The following is a 22,132-nucleotide window of genomic DNA, read 5'->3' on the forward strand; positions in this document are numbered from 1 at the left end:
CCACGACATCCAGTGAGTTAATATGGATCACATGAATACAATGTATGAAATTGTGAGAAATACAATAGTTCTCTGAGAATGAAATCCGTAGAAATGTCCAACAATACATCATAAAATCCTGAAAATACTATAGAAACTTCAACTAGCTTCATCAGTCCAAAATTTATGCGTTGGTGTTGACTATAACGGAAATCAAGCCTACTCTTTGTATCTGTTTCTGATTTCCTGTCATTCTGTTTTACAACATTGGGTAGGTAGATATATCTAACCATCACGACTTGAACTAGTTAAACCAGACTAGAGTGACCATGTTACAAAGGTTACTTTGTCCGACGACAAATGACCCATGGACTAAGAGTGTCGGAAAGCTAACATGAACTTCAAAACCATTCCACTCACCTCCACTTCTCCTGAAGCTCTTTCTTCTCGGACCAAACCCAGGTAACAAAAATTGCAATAACAAGGGCACCAATAGTGATTAGAAGCAGCGCGTAGCTGAAATCCTCAGTAAGAGAATCATATGTTCTAGAAGGTGCAAGCCGAGTGAAAAAGAGATCTGTGCCATAAGCAAAAACAAGGGTGGTTGACTCCAGCTTTGCAGGAACTGTTACAATGCCTCTGAGACCTTCCACCTTAAGAGCATGAGTTACATAAGACTGCAGAGATGGAAGAAACATCATTAGAAAATTATGATGTCCATCAATGAAAAAGGATAAAGCTTCTGAGGAAAGAGAGAAATCTTCGTATCATTGTATATCTACCAACTTCGTGGATTGTCAGCTTAAATTGAGACTCAAAACGCAAATATACACGAGATAATAAGTGATGCCAGAGTAATGAAAAAGAAGATGAAAATTCAGCATATTCCAGTTTTAGCAACAATCTCTAAATTTCATCACCTGAGGTATAATTGGTAATGAATCAGTAAGAGGAATAATTCCTTCTTCTTTCTCGGCTTGAGTAGGATTAACTGTTCTCCGGGGGTCTAAGAACCGCTTATCAAGAGCCAACACCTGATAATCAAAGACAAGGTGGAATGTTATCAACTGATTCCAGGTCAACCTCCGATACAAGAGAAATAATGTGAAACTAGGCATGCAAGATACAGAATAAAAGCTCGCAAAGATAAAGCCACAAATAACAATGACTACTGGTTACCATTAAAACTGACCTGATCACCAATTGTGCCAAGAAGAACCTGCTTGGAAGTAATACCTTTGGCCGTTAATGTTACCGCCATTGTTTTCAGAGAATGTGCAAAAAAATACGACTGTGACTTTGTGGAGACTTCAGGGCGAGAGTAAGCTGTTATAGGAGAAGTGAGATTATGTGTCCCGAGAACAAGCTTCAACACGTCTTTGTTTTCCTGTATGTCGCAATAATTTATTATAACCACATATCTACAGAAATATAAGAGAATCAGAAGATTAGAAATGAAGGAATACCGCACGAGCTTGGTCATATATTTCAATGACAGACATCTCATATCGATGTGCTCTTAGGTTGAAGTAGTGATACACAACCCAATTTTCACTGAACACCTTTATAGAGATCAACAAGTAATGGTTAGTGTGAGCAATGTAAAGAAGTTTTACTATTTATTATAACTTTGAGGACAAAACTATGAAGCTTGACTGCAGCAAGAAAATTCTGTGCTCAGTTCAGTTTCTTTTCTACAGTTACTGCAACAGAAAGAGACTTACAGCATGAACAGGACCTACAGAACCATGATGGGTCACTCTGTGCAAAATACGACCAGTTACCGTATCAATCAAATAAGCAATCAGAGATGATTCATCCGGGGTAACAGTACCAATAGGACCAACAGCTTTGGGTGCAACAGTTGCCAAAAACAGCAGATTTTTTGAAACATATTTGTACATGACTTCCTGGTCTGCTGTCACCTTTGCTTGTGTATGAACTACCTGAAAGAAACAAGAAACCAGAGGAAATTACATCAACTACAGAAACCAGCAACATAAATTTGCAGCATAACTCTCTTGAAGGAAAATCAAAAGTTTTGTAAAACCAAAATTCTCGTTGTCACAAAAAGAGGATAAACGATAAAAGGAGTACCTCATTTAAACTTCTTGTTGCAGTTGCAGCAATCTTTTCTGACTCTGAGGGTAACACAATTGACCATAAGTCCCTCGAGTCAAAACAGAAGTTATCTGCCTCCTCTAGAACACAATTTTTATGCACACTATGACCCCTTAGAGTACCCTCTTCAGTTTCAGCAGAGTACCAGTATATGTTCCCTGATTCTCGCTGAAAAATATCAAGAGCCTCAGTAGTTCTCGGATATAAGTGAGCACGCCTGTTGGTATCTAATAGCAAATGCAATCGCTGCTCCAGTGAATCAGTAAAAGACAATGGAATAACGTGCACAATGGAATGAACAGGTTCCATATGATTGCGCTCCTCCCCAGTGTACGCATCGACAATAGATAGCAATCCAGCAGAATCTAGACTGTCTCCACATCTTCCAACAATCAGAACAGATGGATTCTGGTCCAAAGCATGATGATGAGGGTCCTGCCACTGATGTAAGCTAATCCCTCTAGGACGCTGACATGTCTCTGACTTGCGAAGAGTCCTAAGTAACCGCGACCACACAATTCTCCCATCTCCAGTGTGCAGTGCAAAAAGTTTCCCTGCTCGTGTAAGTACTATAAGAAGCTTCCTGAACCCATTGCGGTCCCGAGTCATCTTGCTTTTCCCAGAGCTTTGTAACCTCATCTTCTGTATGGCTGCCACATCATCAGGGGTTGCTATCATTAGAGTTCCTTTGAGCTTCAGCAGATGACCCTTTCATAAGAAAAAGAATATAAAAGAGAAACCATTAGCGCACTGCTCTGCTTTTTCTAAGAGTAGAAAAGGATAGATCAGCAGATGCAATATCATACACAAACCACTCATTTTTCAACAAGCTAAAGTATTTACTTTATCCATTTCATCCATGATGCACACAAGGTATCCTTCGTGACAGCACATGAAGTTGAAACATGTTCTCAGCTTACCCACAGTGGATAAAACAAACATACTGTTAGTTAGAGTTAAATAGTTTATAGTAGCATGCAAATGACTAAGAGGTCCGAATTCTATTAAATCAAAGCAGGGGCCTATTATGCTCTTTTCGAACTATTGTTCCTATAGAGTAAAGAGATTTAACCCCCAAGAAAGGTGAGTAATGTGGTCAACAAGTAAAATCTGAATCCATATGAAACTTTATAGGCTTAGCCATCTCTGCAAACAAACAAAATATATCATAGAAACTAGATCTACTAATGCCTTAGTGTTGTGAAATTTCACCTTAAGCCATTCAAAAAGGTTGTTCTCTACTTTTGCCACTGATACACCATCCTTTTCAACGGGTAACTCTACGGGTTTTACATCCACAATGGAGGCAAGTCCATCTTCTCTACTCCAGACGATCTCGCCCTGCTGTAACAAAAATAACGAATCGTCTTCCATGACAATCAAAACCCTGAATCCATTTGACCTGTCCACGCGGACATATGTGTTGATGAAAACCTTTTGTACTTTTCCCCTTTGATTATCCAAATGAATTGTTTCCTCAAGTAAATTGGACGTTCCATCATCACTATCAAGCTTCACAGTCAGCAGAATCTTACCATCACGATGCTGAACCAAAGCAAATGCCTGTTGGCCTCCTGGGAGAAAGAGAGCATCACTCACAGCAGTTGCATGACCAAGTTCTTCAACAACCTTCAACTCACCTCTACTCATAACTTTAATAAGGGTTACAGAATTATCAGTTTCTAAAATAAACGCTCCCGGAATATTTGATGGTGATATAACAGCTGCCCTTTGAAAATCTTGGATGAGATGAGAGAGAAGTGTCTGGTGGAAGCTAATCAGCCCATCGTGGAATTGTATAGTAACCAAGCTTGTACCAATAGAATCTATTGCTACTGCTGTGTCGTCAGTCATAAGTGACAAGTCCCCAGAAAAACCACCGGTAAACTCCATGCTCTTATATTTCAACAGCTCGCCACTCTTAACATCTAATATATAAGCACCGAACCAGTGGGTACCAACAAAACCCACTGCAGAGATTGTATCATTCCCATCTGTATAAATTAGTTGTTGGATATTGATCCTGCAAAAATTCAACCATATTCTAGATAAAGAAATTATAAAAGATGTTGGTATTTCGAGTGTAAAGGTGATCAAACCCTTCAGAAGCTAATTCCTTTTTCCAGATAACTTCACCATCAATGCTTGAGATAGCATGAATAAATCCACTTCCATAGACAAACATTACATTCTCCCTGTCAACCTTAAAATTAGCCTGCATCAAAAAGATGTCATGTTATACCAATTCCTGCAAGTCTATTTAATGATTTGAACCAAGAAGATGAATGGCTAACCAAAGTCAGCAAAAAAAAAAGCATAAAAAATATTTGAATCTGATATTGATCAGGATGAATAGCCACTGTTAGCTTTTAGATTTGATTTGGTAGTAGATTTATTTCCTTATTAGTAGGAGTCCTTTGCGATTTAGTTTCAGTAGTAGTTGTTATCTTTTCGAATTAGTCGTTATCCTTTTGTTATTTAATTATTCTATCCAGTCCTTTATCAGTTAGGAGTCTCTGTAATTCTCTATAAATATCTCCTTCACGATTGAAGAAAGGTATCCAAGCGATAAGATTTTGTGAAAGCTGATCGGCAGTTTGCCACGGCCTCGTTAAGAGGATGGTTTCTCTGTTATTTTATTTATGTCAATAATACAGTTATTTTCTGCTTCGTTTCTGTTTCTGTGTATTCAACTATTTCGTTTTCAGCCCTTGGTGTTATGCTTTTCACTCCCTATCAGAATTATGACTAGAATCATAGCGTAATGGAACCTCTGGATTAATCATAATTCCTTCATGTTACAGAAATACTTGAGCAGTAATATATTACTCCATCCGAATAAATCAGTTCAATATTACTCCATTATTAAATAAGCAAATAGTGATATACTGGTTCAGTGAGTAGTAAAAGTGAGTGTATAGAAACACTTAACAAAACAATTCATAAAGTTCATACAGATTGGCACTTCTGCATCTGCACTTAATGATTCCACATCAGAGCAGTAACTACATATAGTGAAGATTGAACCAAGTTGGATAACAAGCCAAAATGATAACAAGAATATTTCCTTTGTAAACCTTGAAGCTTAAACACTAAGTTCATTTCATAATGGATCATGTATTCATGTTTAGGGAAGCATATTTCCAATCTCTTATGTTGAAAATCAACTGCATAGTCAGGAATGTCTACATTCATGTCTAACTAAAGATCCTCTAATGTGATGCTAATCATCCCTCGAAAAAACTGACTGTAAAGCATTTAAAGACCCATAAGACATCACTATAGGATGGTTTAAGCAGCTTTCACTAACCGGAACTAGCAATAATGGCTTCGAAGCGTTTGGGCCAAGAAGAGTTGACTCCCACACCATCTGACCATCAGGAAGGTTCCAGGCTCTTAAGATACTTCCCCCAGATGACAGGGTAATGACATCTGCAAACAGATGAATGTAACTTAAAAGATAAGGGATCTACAGCAGTTTATTTCTTTAACCGAACAATGGGCAAATAAAAAACATTAATGTTATTATTTGAGTAAGTTATAGCAAGCTGATCAACCAATCTCCAACACCAAAAGGAGGTAAATATATCCACTCTAAAGCTAACAAATTACTATTATCATATCATGAACACTAGAGCTAAGTAGCTAACAAACAAGCATAAATAAGGGCCATGCTTACACTTTCCGAGAGCTATGTCAATTTGATCGATGACGTCGCTGGGTGCCAAAACATGCCTCCAAACTGCGCCACAGTCAAAACATTACTCAACCGATGCGGCACATTACATTGCAGAGTGAGCAACGGTCATAACTTACAGAGCTAAGTATAATTTGAATTTGAATAAAAACACACTCACAAATCTCGCCATGGCGAAGATCAAGCGAGGAGACGACGTTTTCCTCAGTGGATACGACAACGCGCTTTCTCGCCGCCTTCTGTGTGTGGAAAACTGCGTGCTTCACTTTGCCTATATACTGTTGATGCCTGCGCAATTTCGAAAATTCAATCGTCAATTACACTAACAGCCAAAATCATGATATTGTAACTAATCAAACAAGCATCGGGTGAAGAGAGAGACCAATCCATAAGGCCGACTTGGTCTTCATAGAGAGAGAAAGCGGTGTAGGAGTAAGAGAGAACGATGAAAAGAAGCAGATAAACCCTAATCGCCATATTCATGACGACGATTCGTCAAAATTACTGAGAAGACAACAAAGCAACAGATCTGAGGTAAAGAGGCGATGTTTATAAGGTAGTCCCTCCCTCCCTCCCTCCCCACCTGTGTATATCTAATCTGCATCAGAAGGTTTTTCTTTATATTTTTTTGGTTTCGAATTTTATCTGTTTCTAAATATTAATTAATAAAATAATATTATTATACTAGTATCCCTGCAACTGCAAATATTTTTAGTCCGTACGTAAATATTTCTCTTTCAAAAAAGGGTATTTATAAAAATAGTCCCATCAAAAAATAAAAAGTTTTTCTTAAGTCGTTACTTTTATATTCCTACTTATATAATAATTATATCGGGTAATGATAATATGCAAACTTATATATTGTACAAATCCAAAACTCCTCAATACAGCTTCAACACAATTTCAATACAATATCAACACATCATCCATCATTGACTACCGTTGAAATTTTGTTGATATTTTCCTGTTGATGCTTTTTTTTGATCCGTTGATATTTTTTAATAGTCCAGATTATACTTATCATCTATCCGTCTTTTCTCATTCTTTTGTAACTCCCGCCTTTCTTATGCATTCTAATATTAGATCGTTGTGAAATAAGTAGTCATGTGTCGTGTTTGAAGTAATCATTGTTACAATGTTACGTGTGATCGACATGTAATGTCTCTTCTTGAGTGAGAATTTTTTTATATGTGTGATAGTACTTCTTGCTTGCTTGATAGACGGAGAAAAGTTTAATTTATATTTTAGTACTTCTTTCGTCCCATATAAGAATAAAGTAGGAGAAAGGAAAGATAAGAGAAGATAAAATAAGTATGATTAGATATTTTGTTTTAGGAAAAAAAAGAAAAATGACTCAAGTAATTTTAACATCCCAGAATAGAATACGACTCAAATAATCTATACAATACTATAAAATGGGAGTTTTGAGAATATTTTGGAAAATTCCCTTTTAAAATAGATACTATTATTATTTAAATAAAACTGTTTTTTTATTGACTGAATTGTAGTAGTAAATATTAATTGTCCGTTTGTGTGGCCTCTTAATTGGAGAGTGGAGTGAGTGGGATGTTAATTTTTTGTAACCGCAACATATATATATATATATGTGCAAATTATACATGACCATTTTTGTAACTGTCATTATTCAAATAATTCCGTTTGATGAATCCTCTGTCAATTCTCATCTGGACTTCTCTGATTATGTTATATCCTGAAGGAAGTAGTTTATTGGGAAATGATGAGCCATCCTTAGGCTTTAAGAGATCTTGCATAGAATGGTGTCTGGAACACAATATTGAATATGTCGAAACTTGTGCAACGAATGCTAATTTTGATCAATGTAAGAACCTGTACTAAGCATGTTCCATATCTTGAGTAATGAGTATATTCTTATCATTCTTACTTGGTTTTTGCTCAACTGGATTCGATATTCCCTTCTTTTTTTTGTGCAGTGTGCCTGAACTAAAAACTTGTACACCACTACCATCTCATTTAAGTTTCCATGGAGATGCTAATGCTTTACTGTAAAATTTCATTGCATTACAGGTCTTTCTGTTGATGGTGATTCACATGGCGTTGATAGACTTTATGGTGCTCTCTCTGCTCATATGTGGCCTGGAATGTTGTTGAAATCTGGTGACAGGATAAACGAGCCTTCATTGCCTGAGCAAGAAGGTAGAGATGCTTGTTTGTTAGGTTTGAGTCTTCATTATTTATGTATGTGAATTTCACTAGGGACTATACTAAATGCCTTTGAACTTTCCTCAGAGTTGTCCGAAGAAGAAGAATCTGATTATGAACCTGAATATGAAGTATTATCTTCTGCTTCAGCAGAAGTGAACCATGAGATGATATAGGATGGATGTCTGCGTATGGTCCCATTTCTATCTCAGAAAATGGGATGCCTTTGGAAAGGGTTCCTGAAACTTCAGGTAGAGAGAGTGAAGATAAATCCATCAGAGAAGAGAACCAGCCGTCAACATCAGCCTCTTAGTTGCCCAAGGAGCTCGACCATGAGAAGGCATTTGAAGCAGACCAAATATCAGAGCTTAATGATGAACCTTATGAATTTGAAGATTTAGAAATGCTAATGGCTGAAATTGGCAACGTGCGCAATGGCTTGAGGCTGATGCCTGATTTCCAGAGGAGGGAGATGGCTGCAAAGCTGGCAATGATGGTTGTGATGTTTAGAAATGCCCGATAGTAATGCATTAATATTCATATATTTTACACATACTTGATTGTTATGTTACTAATTTTGTGCTCTTTTTGAAACCAGGAGGTTCACCTACCTTACTTACTTCATTAATGATAAAAGTTAGCTACGTTGTCTTCAGGTTTAGACATAAAAAATGTGTCAAATGTCGTCAATCTAGAATATAAAGAGAAAAGGGAAGGTAGATATTTACCTTGCCGAAATCCAGGATGTAAATCTAGATTTTTTATTAATGCGTAAAACATTAATTTAATTATTTAATGGGTTATTTTCAATTCATGTAAACTAATTTATTTAATTCCTTATTTGTTAATTGTTATTGGATTTGCCTATAGTTAAATTATACTCCCTCCGTCCCAAGATATTAGAGCATTTTCTTTTGGGCATAGGAATTTAAGAGATGTTGTTAAGTGGTGTAAATAGAGTCGGTAGTAAAAGTAAATTTTTACCATGAATATAAATGAAATTTTTACCATGAATATAAATGACTCAAATATGTTGAGACACCCCAAAAAAGGAATAAGGGTCTAATATCTTGGGACAGAGGGAGTATTGTGTTTTGTTTACTTAATTCATCTTAATGGATTTAATTTATTCAATATTTTATTTGCCTAAAAGTTTATTGAATAATACTTATTAATTATTGTTTGTTAGTTAATTGACCAATAAAATCAAACAATCCATAAAATTTTGTGATATTTAAACAAAATAAGTTGTGGTATGATTGATGTAACTGTGATATCTTTATATGTATAGATTTTAATCTATATTTCAATATTATTCGAATATATTTAATGTATTTTAACTTTTAAGTTAGTATAATTTTTTTATATATAATATTGACGTAAGAACTAAAATAAGATTAAAAGTTTGCGAAAGTTGAAACTTCGATGAAGTCAACCAAATAAAGTGTATAGTGTATTTCCCATATATAATTATAATTTATAAATAAATCGCAAATTTCCTAATATCTTACTGATAAGTCTGTGTACAATAAATTTATTCAAAAGTAATAAATTAAACTATATTTTCACTTTGTAACCCGTGGTTAATTATCATGTACTAACTTTTTATGTGAAGTTGATTTATATCATGTACTAACTTTTTATGTGAAGTTGATTTATAATATTTTATTCTAATTGAAATTTTATAATATCTATTCTAAATATACATATTGCAGTAGAATTAATTTCAGATATTAACTACAACCAATGCCACGTGTTGAATTATTTTCTAATTTTTACTAAATTAAAATATTGAATTATTATAAATTAAATTATGATCTGCACAGGTGGTATACTAGTTTGAGATAGAATCGAATAGTTGGAAGTAATTTTTATTTTCGTAACAAGTATGACGAATTGGAAAGCTAAAATGCTTCAATACTAGTAGACTACGGAATGGATCACCTAGGTGATCCTTACTGAGTAGACTAGTTGTATAACTAATAAAAGGCTTATGTCCAAATTTACTCTATATTGGATCTGAGAAATTAAATATCATTACAACCTATTGGGCCTTATTTATCCAACAAAAATAAAGGTTTTGTTGAGCCCAAATGTTAGGAATTCAGAGGCCATGATGCAGATTCTCGTTCCACTTGTTAACCCAGCCATGTTTGGTAATTTAATTCCTTAATTTTTAAATTCTTGTGTTTATTTTTGATAATTTAATTCCTTAAATTTTAAATTTTTGCGTTTGTTTTGAGAGGAAAGTAATTATTCTCGAATTCTGAATCCTAGCTTTTCTCATGTACACTTTTTCCTAATTTTAAAATTCTTACATATTTAGGTATTTAATAAAGTGGAGTATTTATTAAATAATTATAATACATTTATTTAAATTATGTATCATACAATAAATAATAATATTATTATTACTATTTTGTAAATTATTAATTAATCAACATAGCCTTAATAGAATTTTGAGTTATAAATTTTATTCAATTATAAATCAATAAATACTTATAATTATGACTATAATAATAAATATATTTACTAATGATTATAATAAAATAAACCACTTATAAATTAAGAAAATCTTAATCCAATAATTTAAATTGTCATTATAATACATTAAATAAAATAATACTCCGTATATTATTATAGTTATTTGTAATTAATATTTTTTTTAATATAATATTAAAATTATAATTGATAAAATCAAATATGAAATTTAATATTTTGATATCTTTCCAACCACTAGAAAGTAAAGTTGTTAAGAATCATATTCTAAGGATTCATTCATTTTTCTTGTCATTTTACTTTCCTAGCAATCCAACATGGCCACAATTTATCTCCACAATCTGCATTCGAATTGTACAATCATTTAGGAATGAATTGATTTAAAAGAAATGAAATTTTAATTTAAATATTTGTATAGTTTTAAAAAATTACTAAATAATATATAATTAATTCAAATCAAGCTTGAAATCATGTTACGATTTGACATAAAATTTCTACATCACTTCTTTCTTATTACTACATATAATACAATAAATAACAAAATTAACTTTAATGAAATTCAATTAAATTAAAAAATTTAAAGATATTATGTACATATACAATACATGTACATTTATCTCTTTTCTCTTCAATTAATTTCCATTAACAAAATTAACTTTAATGAAATTCAATTAAATTAAAAAATTTAAAGATATTATGTACATGTACAATACATGTACATTTATCTCTTTTCTCTTCAATTAATTTCCATTAGTTACAAGGTTATATACATACCTGCAACACACCATAACCTCCTCCACCCCCAAAACTCACGTCCAAATTCTCAAACAGAAACGAGAGAGAAAACAGAGAGCAGAATTCCAAGGTACAGTAATTCTTTTGTTTTTCCTAACCAAACAGCCGCAAGGGAAAATGTATTCTCCTACTCAAATTTTGCTGTTCAACGACATCCATGTAGTATGTTTTCATAGATTTTAATACAATCCCTAACAGTAATAGGAATGATTAAAATGCAATCCCATTTTGAAAATCCAAAGAACTTCGTCTCACTCACACACCTTCCCATTTGAATTCTTAGGAAGGTACATATTTTTATGTTTATTATTCTCAATTTTTCTTTGTTGGATGATATATTATTGGAATTAAGTTTACAAAATTGAATTACTATTCTCAATTTCAAATTTTCCTGAATGTACATAATAGATATAACCATATAATGCATTTGATTTTTTTTTTTAAAAAGGATTAATAATGGTCTTTGTTTACTCCAACTCTGACTTATTAAATGTAGGAGATATATTTAATCATTTAAGTTACACTGTGTCATCAATATACACTTAAACAAGGACACTTTAATTAATAAGAAGCATCGATGTCAAAAAATTTGAAACATTTTTTTTATTGGTAAATAAATTTAAATTTAAAGGTCGATCGTATCACAAGAGTCTCATATCTACCTTTGGCCTTAGACATTTACTCTCTACAGCTTAGCCAACTCATACACATATTAATTTGAGTTTATTACTAATATACTTAGTTATTATGGAGTATAATGTACAAATCTCTTAATTCTTTTAAAAGTACAGTGGAACTTATTAGAGACCGGTTGTTATTGAATCAAAATGAAAGTATTTGTGTTAAAAAGTAGGTGCATCGTATGCAAGGAGAATTAATAAAAGCAAAAGTCAATCGCTTTCTCATATTGGATTGTTTTTAATCTAGTGATGAAACTTCAAAATTTAACGAATTTTCATCTTGGATTGCATTTATTGGTGGTGGTGTTATTGGTGGTTCAAAATTCAAATGATGATGAAGTGAATATTCACCTTTTTTAGGATGGGAGGTATTAAATTGTGTGAGGAATTATTATGACTAAAGGATCATGCTTTTTTTAATTATTTACAATTTACCATGATTATTTTAAAATTGCGTGAGCCGCGTATATTGCGGGTGCTAAAACTAGTTCTATTAAAAGTAAAGTGGAACTTATTACTAGTATTTAGTTTTTCCTTTACCAAAGTTAGTGGTACGGCCACTATCTTTCTACTAAACTTGAAATCTAAAAACCTTCTAAAATATAAGTGCACAATCTGCTAATCAGCAACTAATTTTGTTGTCTATTTATTTAATTAAGACTTATATACATAAATGACAACAATTATGTGTGGGATTGTTTGTTATGTGTGAGCACTTATTTAATCCACCAAAGTTGTTTGCTAGTTACTTTCTAATATTATTTGTTTGTGACGACTTTTAGAATATAATTAAGTCATGGGCTAGTGCAATAGTTGGATACGCGTGTATGTATTGATAAAATTGATGTTGGTGAAGTATATTCGTTTAGTTAAAATAAGTAGTAATGGGCAGGTTTGAAACGTGCAGTGAAGACAACTTGATATTCGTTTATTAAAAAAGTTTAGGAATTATTGCAGTGTATATGATATTCGTTAAAGTTTAGGAATTATTGCAGTGTATGCTTTTAAAATACCAAGTAGTATAATGTGGTTGAATAACATGGGACTCATCCATTCTTAGTTAAATGGCTAGAGAATAGATCCTTATTATATTTTTAGATATGAAGCAGTTTTAAATTCTTGAATTAATTGTTCCACATTCAAAGTACCAATGAATCAGCATAGTGAATAATCATTGACTAGTGGATCTCCTTTTGGTCTAACAAAAAAAAAAGTGTGATCTATTCATCTTACATTTATAGTGAATTGCAAAATTAGTCTGACATTTCAAAATATCACGAAACTAGTATTCCCTTTATTCCACGATAATTGAGCCATTTCATTTTTACGCTCGTAAAAATAATAGTAATAAATAGTTAAACTTATAAAAATGAAATGACTCAACTATCGTGAATCTGGAGTGTGATTTTAGACCTAACTATACCACTAGGATTTCAGAAGGGATCTCCTACTCCACTTTTTCTGCTTCATTCCTAATCAATCTCTCATAATTTAATAAAATAATCTTAAAATATGTATGTAATGGCTAAGTGTTTAGTCCTAAGTTGCAAATATAGTATGTACCTATATTGTTGAGTTAAATATTTTGATATGGATGAGTCAAAAGTTTATAAATATCGTTGCGATAGTTTTCTAGACTAGAATATGACAGCAGTATGAATTTTTTAATCAATAATAATTAATTAAATACAAACTTACCGACTTACCTGTATAGGAAGGAAGAAATATACCATTTCTTTATTTGCTATGGAACTTTAATTTATTTAAATTAAAGAGAGAACTACTATGAACTAGTACTACCCTACCTAGCTATATGGGAAGGAAGAAATATACCAGTTCTTTGCCTGCTCTAACACTTCAACTTAATTTTTTTTTAAAAAAGAGAACTAGTACAAATTTGGTTTTTGAATTATACAGTGCTATTCTTTAAAAATATTCTTACATAATTTTGACCTTTGATATAACATTATCAAAAAGATGATTGCATATATTGGGCATTTTTGGTCGAAAATATTATTTTAAAATTCCATTACATTTTAACTCTATAATTTCCTATCTCTTCTTTATTTTTCCTCTCTTGCTCTCTCTCATCTAAGCTAGTAGTATTAATCTTTCTCACTGTTCCCTTAATTTAATATCTTATTTACTTTTGTTAGCATATATACTGAAATGAGATGTCATAATATATGTTTGGACTTATGGATTTTTGATTCTCAAATTGTTGTGCCTAAATGAATTTATATGGGATAATAATGAATTTATATGGGATAATTGGCAGTCACTTTACATACTTAATATATAGGAATCACATAGGCAATTCTTATCTGTAAAATATTTACTAGCAGAACCATTTGTATACTCAATTTATTAAAAAACAGTCAAATCTCATATGTAGAATATTCAGGCACACCATTTGTATGACTATTGAATAAAAAGGGTACCAACTACCAGGTAGGAACAAAGTGGAGTATTTAGTGAAGTCCTATTTATAGGTTCAGTTAAAGTCACTTTAATTACTAGTGAGAAATAGCATAGTAGTATATTGCAAAACCTAGACTAACTAGCACCCTAATTGGCTTATAATTTTATTTAAGTACCTATGAGATTTAGCATGTCTTAAATTACATTTATAAACAGAGCAAGGCTTTCAACTCCATTGCAGGAATCTTACGTACACAGATTCAATTGCAAAATGGAAGTCCTCCGTTTCGTCCCTGCGCAGTCGCCTCTCCGCCGCTCCACATTTTCCGGCAGCGAGACAGTTCCGAGATCTTTTGCAGTTGCGGTGTTCAGTCTGCCATCGCCGATTTTGTCCAACGCCACACCGCTGCCGGAGGAGGTGGTTCCGCCGAGCTCGCTGCAGTGCGAGAGCGGATATCTGCTGCCAAATAGGTACAGTGGCAACTCTGCTGGTGGAGATGGCACGCTGAATGCAATGGAATATCTGACGAGTATTCTGTCGTCGAAGGTGTATGACGTGGCCTATGAGTCGCCATTGCAGCTGGCGTCCAAGCTGTCTGATAGGTTGGGTGCCAACCTATGGCTCAAACGAGAGGATTTTCAGCCTGTACGTATTTGCGACTCGCTGTTTTTCTTCTCAATTTTCAACATCATTTTCCAATAATTCTACACTCCACTGCTCTCTTTCTTTTGCGCTTCTATTTTGTGAAAACATAAACACAGATTTTTACTCCCTCAATGCTCACTTTGACTTGGTATCCCACTTTAAGAGTCTCGGTCCATAAATGGTATTAGGCCCCACACTCCACTAACCTTTTTCCACTCACATTTTATTATAAAATTAATATAAAAAGTAGAACCCACATTCGACTATATTTTTTCACCAACTTTTCATTACATTTCTTAAAACTCATGCCGAACTCAACCGGGACTCCTAAAGTGGGACAGAGAGAGTATAATGGAAAGTGAGTCCTAGTTTTAGACTCCCTCTGTTCACTTTAGGAGTCTCATCTGAGTTCGACACGAGTTTTAAGACTTGTAAAGGGAAAAAGATAGTGAAATGTTGGTCCTACTTTTATATACTAATACTATTAGTTTTATAATGAAATGTGAGTGGAAAATGGTTAGTGGAATATGAAGCCTATTACCATTTATGGAATATTCCCTCCGTCCCACTTTAGGAGTCCCGGTCATTTTTGCGCACTCGTTTTATAAAAATGATAATAAATTTAAAGTAGAGAAATGGTAAAGTAAGGGAGAGAATAATGTTGAGGAGAGTTTTCTCTAATTTATTCTGTCTTACTTTACCATTTCTTCACTTTAACTATTTATTAGTATCATTTTTATAAAACAGATGCGCAAAAGTGTCCAGGACTCCTAAAATGGGACGGAGGGAGTATTATAATCCGAATTTCGAAAGTGAGACACCCAAAAATGGTAATTTGGAACTCCCAAAGTGGGACGGAGGGAATATTATATATTAGTTTTATAATAAAATGTGAGTGAGATAGTTAGAAGAACGCGAGACTTATTAGTTATTACCAAAAGCAGTAAAAAAGTAAATGAAACATTTATTGGTGGGCAGACGAAAATAATAAAATGAGATGATTATTGGTGAACAGTACAAATGTGACTATAGATTTGACATGTGAGTAAAAAACATGTTTTGTAGGTATTTTCATTCAAGATTCGTGGGGCTTACAATATGATGGCAAATCTTTCAAAGGAACAACTTGAAAGAGGAGTGATATGTTCGTCAGCCGGAAATCATGCACAGGGCGTAGCATTAGCTGCCCAAAAATTGGGATGTAATGCTGTGATTGTAATGCCTGTTACTACTCCAGAAATAAAGGTGGTGTGCTTATTCATAGTACTATTGTTTAGTTAAGACCGCTTCTAAATCTCTTTCACGTGATAATGGCAGTGGAGATCGGTTGAAAGACTAGGGGCGACTGTAGTGATTGTGGGCGATTCATATGATGAAGCACAAGCTTTCGCAAAAAAGCAGGCCGAAGAGGACGGTCGCACATTTGTTCCTCCCTTTGATCACCCTGATGTGATCACAGGGCAGGGAACAGTAGGCATGGAAATTGTGCGACAGATGAAAGGACCCATAGAGGCAATATTTGTACCGGTTGGTGGTGGTGGACTTATAGCTGGCATTGCTGCCTATGTAAAAAGGGTCTCTCCCGAAGTCAAAATTATTGGAGTTGAACCTTTTGATGCCAATGCAATGGCGTTATCGTTGCACCATGGCCGGAGAGTAGTGTTGGATCATGTGGGAGGCTTCGCTGACGGTGTAGCAGTCAAGGCAGTCGGTGAGGAGACTTTTCGTCTTTGCAAGGAACTGGTAGATGGAATAGTTCTTGTTAGCCGTGATGCTATTTGTGCATCAATAAAGGTCAACTTCCTTTTCCTTCCTTCAAACCTACTAGTTTTAAGGACAACCAACATCATATATAGTGTAGTATTTTCTGATAAGTGTTCTCATTTTTTCTATGTAACAGGACATGTTTGAGGAGAAAAGGAGTATTTTAGAACCTGCAGGTGCCCTTTCCCTGGCTGGAGCTGAGGCTTATTGCAAGTACTATGGACTCAAGGGTGCTAATGTAGTAGCTGTGACAAGTGGTGCTAACATGAATTTTAATAGACTGAGAGTCGTAACTGAGCTAGCAGATGTCGGTAGACACCGTGAAGCTGTATTGGCAACTTACATGCCAGAGGAGCCAGGAAGCTTTAAGCGGCTTTGTGAGCTTGTGCGATTTTCTTTATAATCTTCGTTGTCATTCCTTTATGACTGATAAATCCCCCTTTTTATTATTTAGATATTTTCCGATTGCAGGTCGGACTTATGAATATCACTGAACTCAAATACAGATTCAATCCAGATAAAGAAAAATCTCTAGTACTATACAGGCAAGGCAATACATACCTTTCGCGACTTCGCGTGTTTTCTAAAAAACAACAAACATGTTTGGTATAATTACTCTTATTATGTTTACCCTTTTCTCTTTTATACAGTGTTGGTCATCACACAAAAGCAGAACTTGGTGCAATGATGGAAAGACTAAAATCGTCCCAACTACATACTATTAATCTCACAAAGAATGACTTGGTGAAAGATCATTTGCGACATCTGGTATGGACTCATATTTCTGATATTTGTATGTAACTTTATTGAAAGGAAATAGTATTGGCTTGAGTTCACTTCAATCCTCATGTTTGACACTTGAGTTTTGAATTTTGATAACTTTATTCTGTTTTCCTACAACTTCACTTAAGTTTCTGTTTGGCTTAACCTTAAAAATATTGATTATATGTCTTGCTTGGTTACTTAACCTATCTGTATGTGATTCATTTTGCAGATGGGAGGCCGATCAAATGTCAAAGATGAGCTACTGTGTCGCTTTGTTTTCCCTGAGAGGCCAGGAGCCGTAGTGAAGTTTTTAGACGCTTTTACTCCACGTTGGAATATTAGTCTCTTCCATTACCGCGGACAGGTTATTATCCCAAGCTTTTCTTGTTTGATAGATTTTGGACTTTCCATTTCCGAAAACTTACCCATCTGTTCCATCTTTAGGGGGAAACTGGTGCTAATGTGTTGGTTGGCATCCAAGTCTCTGATGCTGAGATGGGAGAGTTTCGGGAGCGTGCAAATAGTCTTGGTTACGAGTATGAAATGGAAACTGAAAATGAGGCTTTCCAGCTTCTGATGCGTTGAACATACAGGCGACTTATCTTGTCAGGTTTATAAGTTGTCAAAAATGAACTGTTTATAGTTCAATAATTATGAAGAGTATGAGGCGACTTGTTTATTTGTGTATCAAAATATGACAATGCAATGAGTGATGCTCTCACATCAAGGTCTATAACTAATAAACAAAATCAAATTAATAGTTTAAGCGCTTCTGTTGTAGTAATGTGTATTCGATTTACAATTGTGATTTACAGAAGGTAGAGTCTCCAACTCAAATTATGATCTCTATATTCCTGATCAAGTGAAAACAAAATAAAATCGCCTTCAGATCACATATGTATAGTTGTGAATAAAATATACTAGTGCATACAATATGTTGGAATTGGTCAAATATGTGGTTGATGGAGTTGTACATTGATTCTTCTAAGCCACATAGAATGCAGAATCATGTGAAACACATCATAGCGTTTAGGAGGGAAGTTAACCTCGAAATGTCGCCTCACTCTCACACCATTCCTCTGCATCTCCAAATATTTTTCTTGAGGTACAGCCATCAAAATCTTCTTCAAGTTTGCAATCTCCTTCACCTCAACCTCAAGTGCAAACTTAGTCCACTCCAAAACGTCGTCGAATGGCTTGGCGTAGTGGTCCTTGAGCAGCACCGGAACGCAGCCCATGTAGATGGCCTCCACCATTCTAGGGCTGGCCACCTCCCACCCACTGGGACAGATACAGTACTTACTCCTCCTGAACATCCCGTAGTAGGACATGTTCTCGGGGAGATACTCGTGGACTTGAATCTCGGGGTCCTTGTTCCTCCACTGCTCCATCAGGACCTGCCTGATGTAGCCGTGGACCCCTCCCGCGTAGAAAACTAGAACAGGGCGCTCCTCTGCTGGTGGCCCTCCGATCAGCCCGTCCAAGGTGCCTTCGGGGAGGTGTATCTCCGGCATTGACACATCCGTCCCCGGCTTGAACCCTTCCGAGGTGTTGGCGTTGCAGAGGACCCTGATCGAGTTCTTGTACAGATGTTCCGCACCAATAGAAATTTTCGGCGTCTCCATGTTACAAATTTCATGTCAAAACTTTATTCAATTGAAGAGATTAGAGAATTAGAAGGTGATGAATTTAGTTACCCAATCATGGCAGCCGACGATGAAGTGGTCGCGGCCGAGAGAGCGGTTCCAGAAAGGGTGGCGCGTGGAGATGAGGTTGACATAGTCTGTGGCGATGTTCTGCAAGGGATCCCAAGCGCGGTTGTGTACGACGTAAGCGTAGTTGGCGATGGACTGGAAGCTGATGGGGAGAAAAAAAAGGTGGGCCCTGAGAGGGTCTGTGGTTCGGAAGCTGGAGATTTCAATTTGATGAAGAATGATGCCTTCAATACCGAGGATGCCGAGGCTGGTGCCGTAGTGGTACAGCGGAGGGTCTCCCTCCTCGTATACGTAAATCTTCAACGTTTTCTCCATTTCCAAGTAGCTCCTACATTTGCACCACGTTAATCAAAATCATTCGTCAACATAATTTGTTTTGAAGCACAAACACCTGTGGAAAGCATTGGGATTCCGGTAGAGGGGGCCGCGCGGAATGTAGTCAGCGTCGTATGAGGATTCGTTGTTGGTTCGAGCTTCGTGGATGTTTGCTCGAGCTTTTGCTAAACTCGCCTCCACCATCTCTAAATCCGCATATTTTCTCTTACTCTCAACAACCTGCCGGATTTTGAGGAGAAAATCAGCACTAGTATTTTTTTCAAAGTAAAGAAATCAAAACATGGATAATAATATTACTGGAGGCGGGGCGGCGGAGGTGAGAGCGATAGGTTGGGGCGGCAATGGGAAGGAAAAGGAGGAAGAAGGTTTGTGGTTGAATATGAGCAGAAGCGCGGAGAGCATGATTAACGGAATCACTACAAAATAAACGAATTTGGGAGAAGAAGAAAAGGAGGATGAAGGATCCGCCATGTTTGTTTTGTCTTCTCCTCTTTTTCCTCTAATCTCAACAACATTTAATGGAAGCAAACAGCAGTCATGTGCTCAAGCTGCAACAAACTTCTATTTCTTCGCTACACATTTTCGTAAATCTATATCTCGCCTGCGACACGACAAACGAGACTGACGTATATTTTCATTTTTAGAGAAATTTAGTAGGGCCCAAATTACTTCCAAGTTAAATGGACTAAGACCTAAGTATATAAACAGTCTCCATCTTCGATCATAGTATTTGGCATGATTTACTTCCTTATTTAACTTTTATAATTTTTTCAATTTTTTGAACAAAAAGGCCCTCCAACGGCAACCTATGAAAACCATTTTGATCTATTTTGGTGATGAAATCAAATTAGAAAAAAAATTAATCCTATACTTTAATTGGAGTATTTATTATAGTAAAAAAATTATTACTGAAATTTAGAATTTTGAAAAAGTATAGCTTAACTTTGGATTAATTAACTCTAATTCCAGGATTTAAAAATATTAATTATAATTCAAATTATATTGGTGGATTCTCGTAGACTCGTAGTTATCATAATCTATCCTACTAGACTAAAAACCACAAAATGAAAGATAAAGAAAAACTAATAAAAATTATAAAAAAAATAAATTATAATGGGATAAACGATCCCCATCTTAAATTGTGGTCCACTCATTTTGTACTACGTGAATATTTGAAATACACATGTTTTTGTTTTGGCTAAAGTATTAATCCCTCATTAGTTGGATAGAGCGAGTAAATATATTTATACTAGATTTAATTAATAATTTTTATATATTAGTAATTTGTATTTTTATGATTTATTTCCTTAGTTGGTTAGAATTATATTTAAAATTTGATATGACATGTATACTACTCCCTCCGTCTCATAGAAATAATTCATTTTGAGATGTCCCATAAAAATATTTCATTCTATTCCCTCTGTCCCATTAGAAATGAAACGTTTTCCATTTTGGGTTGTCCCATAAAAAATGAAACGTTTCTTAAAATAGAAATAACTTTATCTCTACTTTTCCTTTTCCTTCTCTCTTACTTTACTCTCTCTTCTTTAACTCACAAAACAACACTACATAACTTTGCCGAAAAGCGAACGTTTCATATTTATTGGGACGGAGGGAGTATTTGATAACCTCATTCTTTCTAATAAGGTGGACTTCATTCTCCACTAACAATACTTTAATTATTTTTTCTTTCTATCTTTCTCTTACTTTATTAATTTTGCATTAATTTCGGTGTCGTCCTAAATATTCATATTTTTATGGAATGGAGGGAGTAGAATATTTTTGAAATACCTTTGTATCTCCATATATTATAAAAATGTGTTGAGACGTGGAGTATTTCATAATCGATAATCAATAGAAATTCATGCCTTTTATCTTTCAAGCAATTATCGTTATTTTCTTCACAAAAAAACCCAAGATGCGCAAGTTTTAGTGGCATTTTTGGTGCAAAATTATGACGAATAGTGAAAAGAACCCATGATATGTTTAAAGTTCAGAGACTATTGGTGTGCAAAATACAAAGTTCATGGACCATTTGCATAGTTCACTCAAGACTATAAAATTCTTCAAAGACTATCTATATTCATAATTGAAACATCAAGAACATTTTATATAATTCACTTAGTTTTTATACGCGTGAATATTTGAAATAAATTTAGGGTGTATTTGAATTGGTAGATAGACACATTTAAAATGCATTTAATGATCCAATCTAGTGCTTGATATGTTGGTTAATCTCTTTTGTGTGGCTCGTTTAATGGGCAAGGGCCTGTTGAATTATGGCTGAAAAAAAGTGTTTTATTATTATGAAAAATTGAGTGATAAAAATATGTGCAACACTATATCAATCTTAAATTACGTGGAATTTATTAATATAATATTTAGTTTTTATACAGTTCACTTAGTTATTATATGCGTGCATATTTGAAATACATTTAGCATATTTTTGGCTAAAGTATAAATGCTACTACATCAGATGGGAAAGATATATAGGACCGTGACTGAAGTGTGAACTATCTATCTGTCTTCTAAA

General features: G+C 34.6%; 4 protein-coding genes across 5 annotated transcripts; 2 read left to right on the top strand and 2 right to left on the bottom strand.

Annotated features, from left to right (window-relative positions):
• Positions 1 to 13: 13 nt before the first annotated feature.
• Positions 14 to 6,351, bottom strand: LOC125223011 (ER membrane protein complex subunit 1-like). Its single transcript, XM_048125952.1, has 12 exons — positions 6,180 to 6,351; positions 5,958 to 6,085; positions 5,780 to 5,842; positions 5,411 to 5,532; positions 4,200 to 4,315; positions 3,313 to 4,123; positions 2,077 to 2,808; positions 1,704 to 1,925; positions 1,446 to 1,541; positions 1,172 to 1,366; positions 900 to 1,013; positions 14 to 656 (listed from the first exon to the last, which is right to left on the bottom strand). Exons 1-12 carry the CDS (start codon positions 6,278 to 6,280, stop codon positions 396 to 398), a joined length of 2,961 nt encoding a protein of 986 aa, XP_047981909.1. The 5' UTR covers positions 6,281 to 6,351; the 3' UTR covers positions 14 to 395.
• Positions 6,352 to 7,498: 1,147 nt separating this feature from the next.
• On the top strand, positions 7,499 to 8,525 carry LOC125221004. Its single transcript, XM_048123128.1, has 3 exons — positions 7,499 to 7,637; positions 7,844 to 7,972; positions 8,066 to 8,525. Exons 1-3 carry the CDS (start codon positions 7,499 to 7,501, stop codon positions 8,152 to 8,154), a joined length of 357 nt encoding a protein of 118 aa, XP_047979085.1. The 3' UTR covers positions 8,155 to 8,525.
• Positions 8,526 to 14,524: 5,999 nt separating this feature from the next.
• Positions 14,525 to 18,314, top strand: LOC125219526 (threonine dehydratase 1 biosynthetic, chloroplastic-like). The gene is made up of 8 exons (XM_048121526.1): positions 14,525 to 15,019; positions 16,085 to 16,264; positions 16,337 to 16,813; positions 16,920 to 17,168; positions 17,255 to 17,328; positions 17,434 to 17,551; positions 17,778 to 17,912; positions 17,993 to 18,314. The coding sequence occupies exons 1-8, from the start codon at positions 14,645 to 14,647 to the stop codon at positions 18,131 to 18,133; spliced, it is 1,749 nt and encodes a 582-aa protein (XP_047977483.1). The 5' UTR covers positions 14,525 to 14,644; the 3' UTR covers positions 18,134 to 18,314.
• A 4-nt stretch (positions 18,315 to 18,318) lies between these two features.
• On the bottom strand, positions 18,319 to 20,158 carry LOC125219527 (probable glycosyltransferase At5g03795). Of its 2 annotated transcripts, XM_048121529.1 has the most exons (5): positions 19,897 to 20,158; positions 19,655 to 19,818; positions 19,246 to 19,591; positions 18,595 to 19,167; positions 18,319 to 18,402 (listed from the first exon to the last, which is right to left on the bottom strand). In XM_048121529.1, exons 1-5 carry the CDS (start codon positions 20,068 to 20,070, stop codon positions 18,358 to 18,360), a joined length of 1,302 nt encoding a protein of 433 aa, XP_047977486.1. In that variant the 5' UTR covers positions 20,071 to 20,158; the 3' UTR covers positions 18,319 to 18,357. The 2 variants fall into 2 exon arrangements, with proteins under 2 accessions (XP_047977486.1, XP_047977485.1); XM_048121528.1 differs by having other exon boundaries at positions 18,319 to 19,167; positions 19,897 to 20,156.
• Positions 20,159 to 22,132: the final 1,974 nt, after the last annotated feature.

The sequence above is a fragment of the Salvia hispanica genome, chromosome 4 (genome assembly GCF_023119035.1).
Source record: "Salvia hispanica cultivar TCC Black 2014 chromosome 4, UniMelb_Shisp_WGS_1.0, whole genome shotgun sequence".
Classification (NCBI taxonomy): domain Eukaryota; kingdom Viridiplantae; phylum Streptophyta; class Magnoliopsida; order Lamiales; family Lamiaceae; genus Salvia; species Salvia hispanica.

Excerpts from the sequence above, each read along its gene's own strand:
- LOC125221004 (XM_048123128.1), top strand. The coding sequence starts at position 7,499 with ATGTTATATCCTGAAGGAAGTAGTTTATTGGGAAATGATGAGCCATCC. Across the intron at positions 7,638-7,843 it reads GAATGCTAATTTTGATCAAT|GTCTTTCTGTTGATGGTGAT; the intron begins GTAAGAACCTGT and ends ATTGCATTACAG. Across the intron at positions 7,973-8,065 it reads TTCATTGCCTGAGCAAGAAG|AGTTGTCCGAAGAAGAAGAA; the intron begins GTAGAGATGCTT and ends AACTTTCCTCAG.
- LOC125223011 (XM_048125952.1), bottom strand. The coding sequence starts at position 6,280 with ATGAATATGGCGATTAGGGTTTATCTGCTTCTTTTCATCGTTCTCTCT. Across the intron at positions 4,124-4,199 it reads AAGGAATTAGCTTCTGAAGG|GATCAATATCCAACAACTAA; the intron begins GTTTGATCACCT and ends GAATTTTTGCAG. Across the intron at positions 657-899 it reads CATTACCAATTATACCTCAG|TCTTATGTAACTCATGCTCT; the intron begins GTGATGAAATTT and ends CCATCTCTGCAG.
- LOC125219526 (XM_048121526.1), top strand. The coding sequence starts at position 14,645 with ATGGAAGTCCTCCGTTTCGTCCCTGCGCAGTCGCCTCTCCGCCGCTCC. Across the intron at positions 15,020-16,084 it reads AACGAGAGGATTTTCAGCCT|GTATTTTCATTCAAGATTCG; the intron begins GTACGTATTTGC and ends CATGTTTTGTAG. Across the intron at positions 16,265-16,336 it reads TTACTACTCCAGAAATAAAG|TGGAGATCGGTTGAAAGACT; the intron begins GTGGTGTGCTTA and ends TGATAATGGCAG.
- LOC125219527 (XM_048121528.1), bottom strand. The coding sequence starts at position 20,070 with ATGGCGGATCCTTCATCCTCCTTTTCTTCTTCTCCCAAATTCGTTTAT. Across the intron at positions 19,819-19,896 it reads CCTCCGCCGCCCCGCCTCCA|GTTGTTGAGAGTAAGAGAAA; the intron begins GTAATATTATTA and ends AAAATCCGGCAG. Across the intron at positions 19,592-19,654 it reads AATCCCAATGCTTTCCACAG|GAGCTACTTGGAAATGGAGA; the intron begins GTGTTTGTGCTT and ends GTGCAAATGTAG.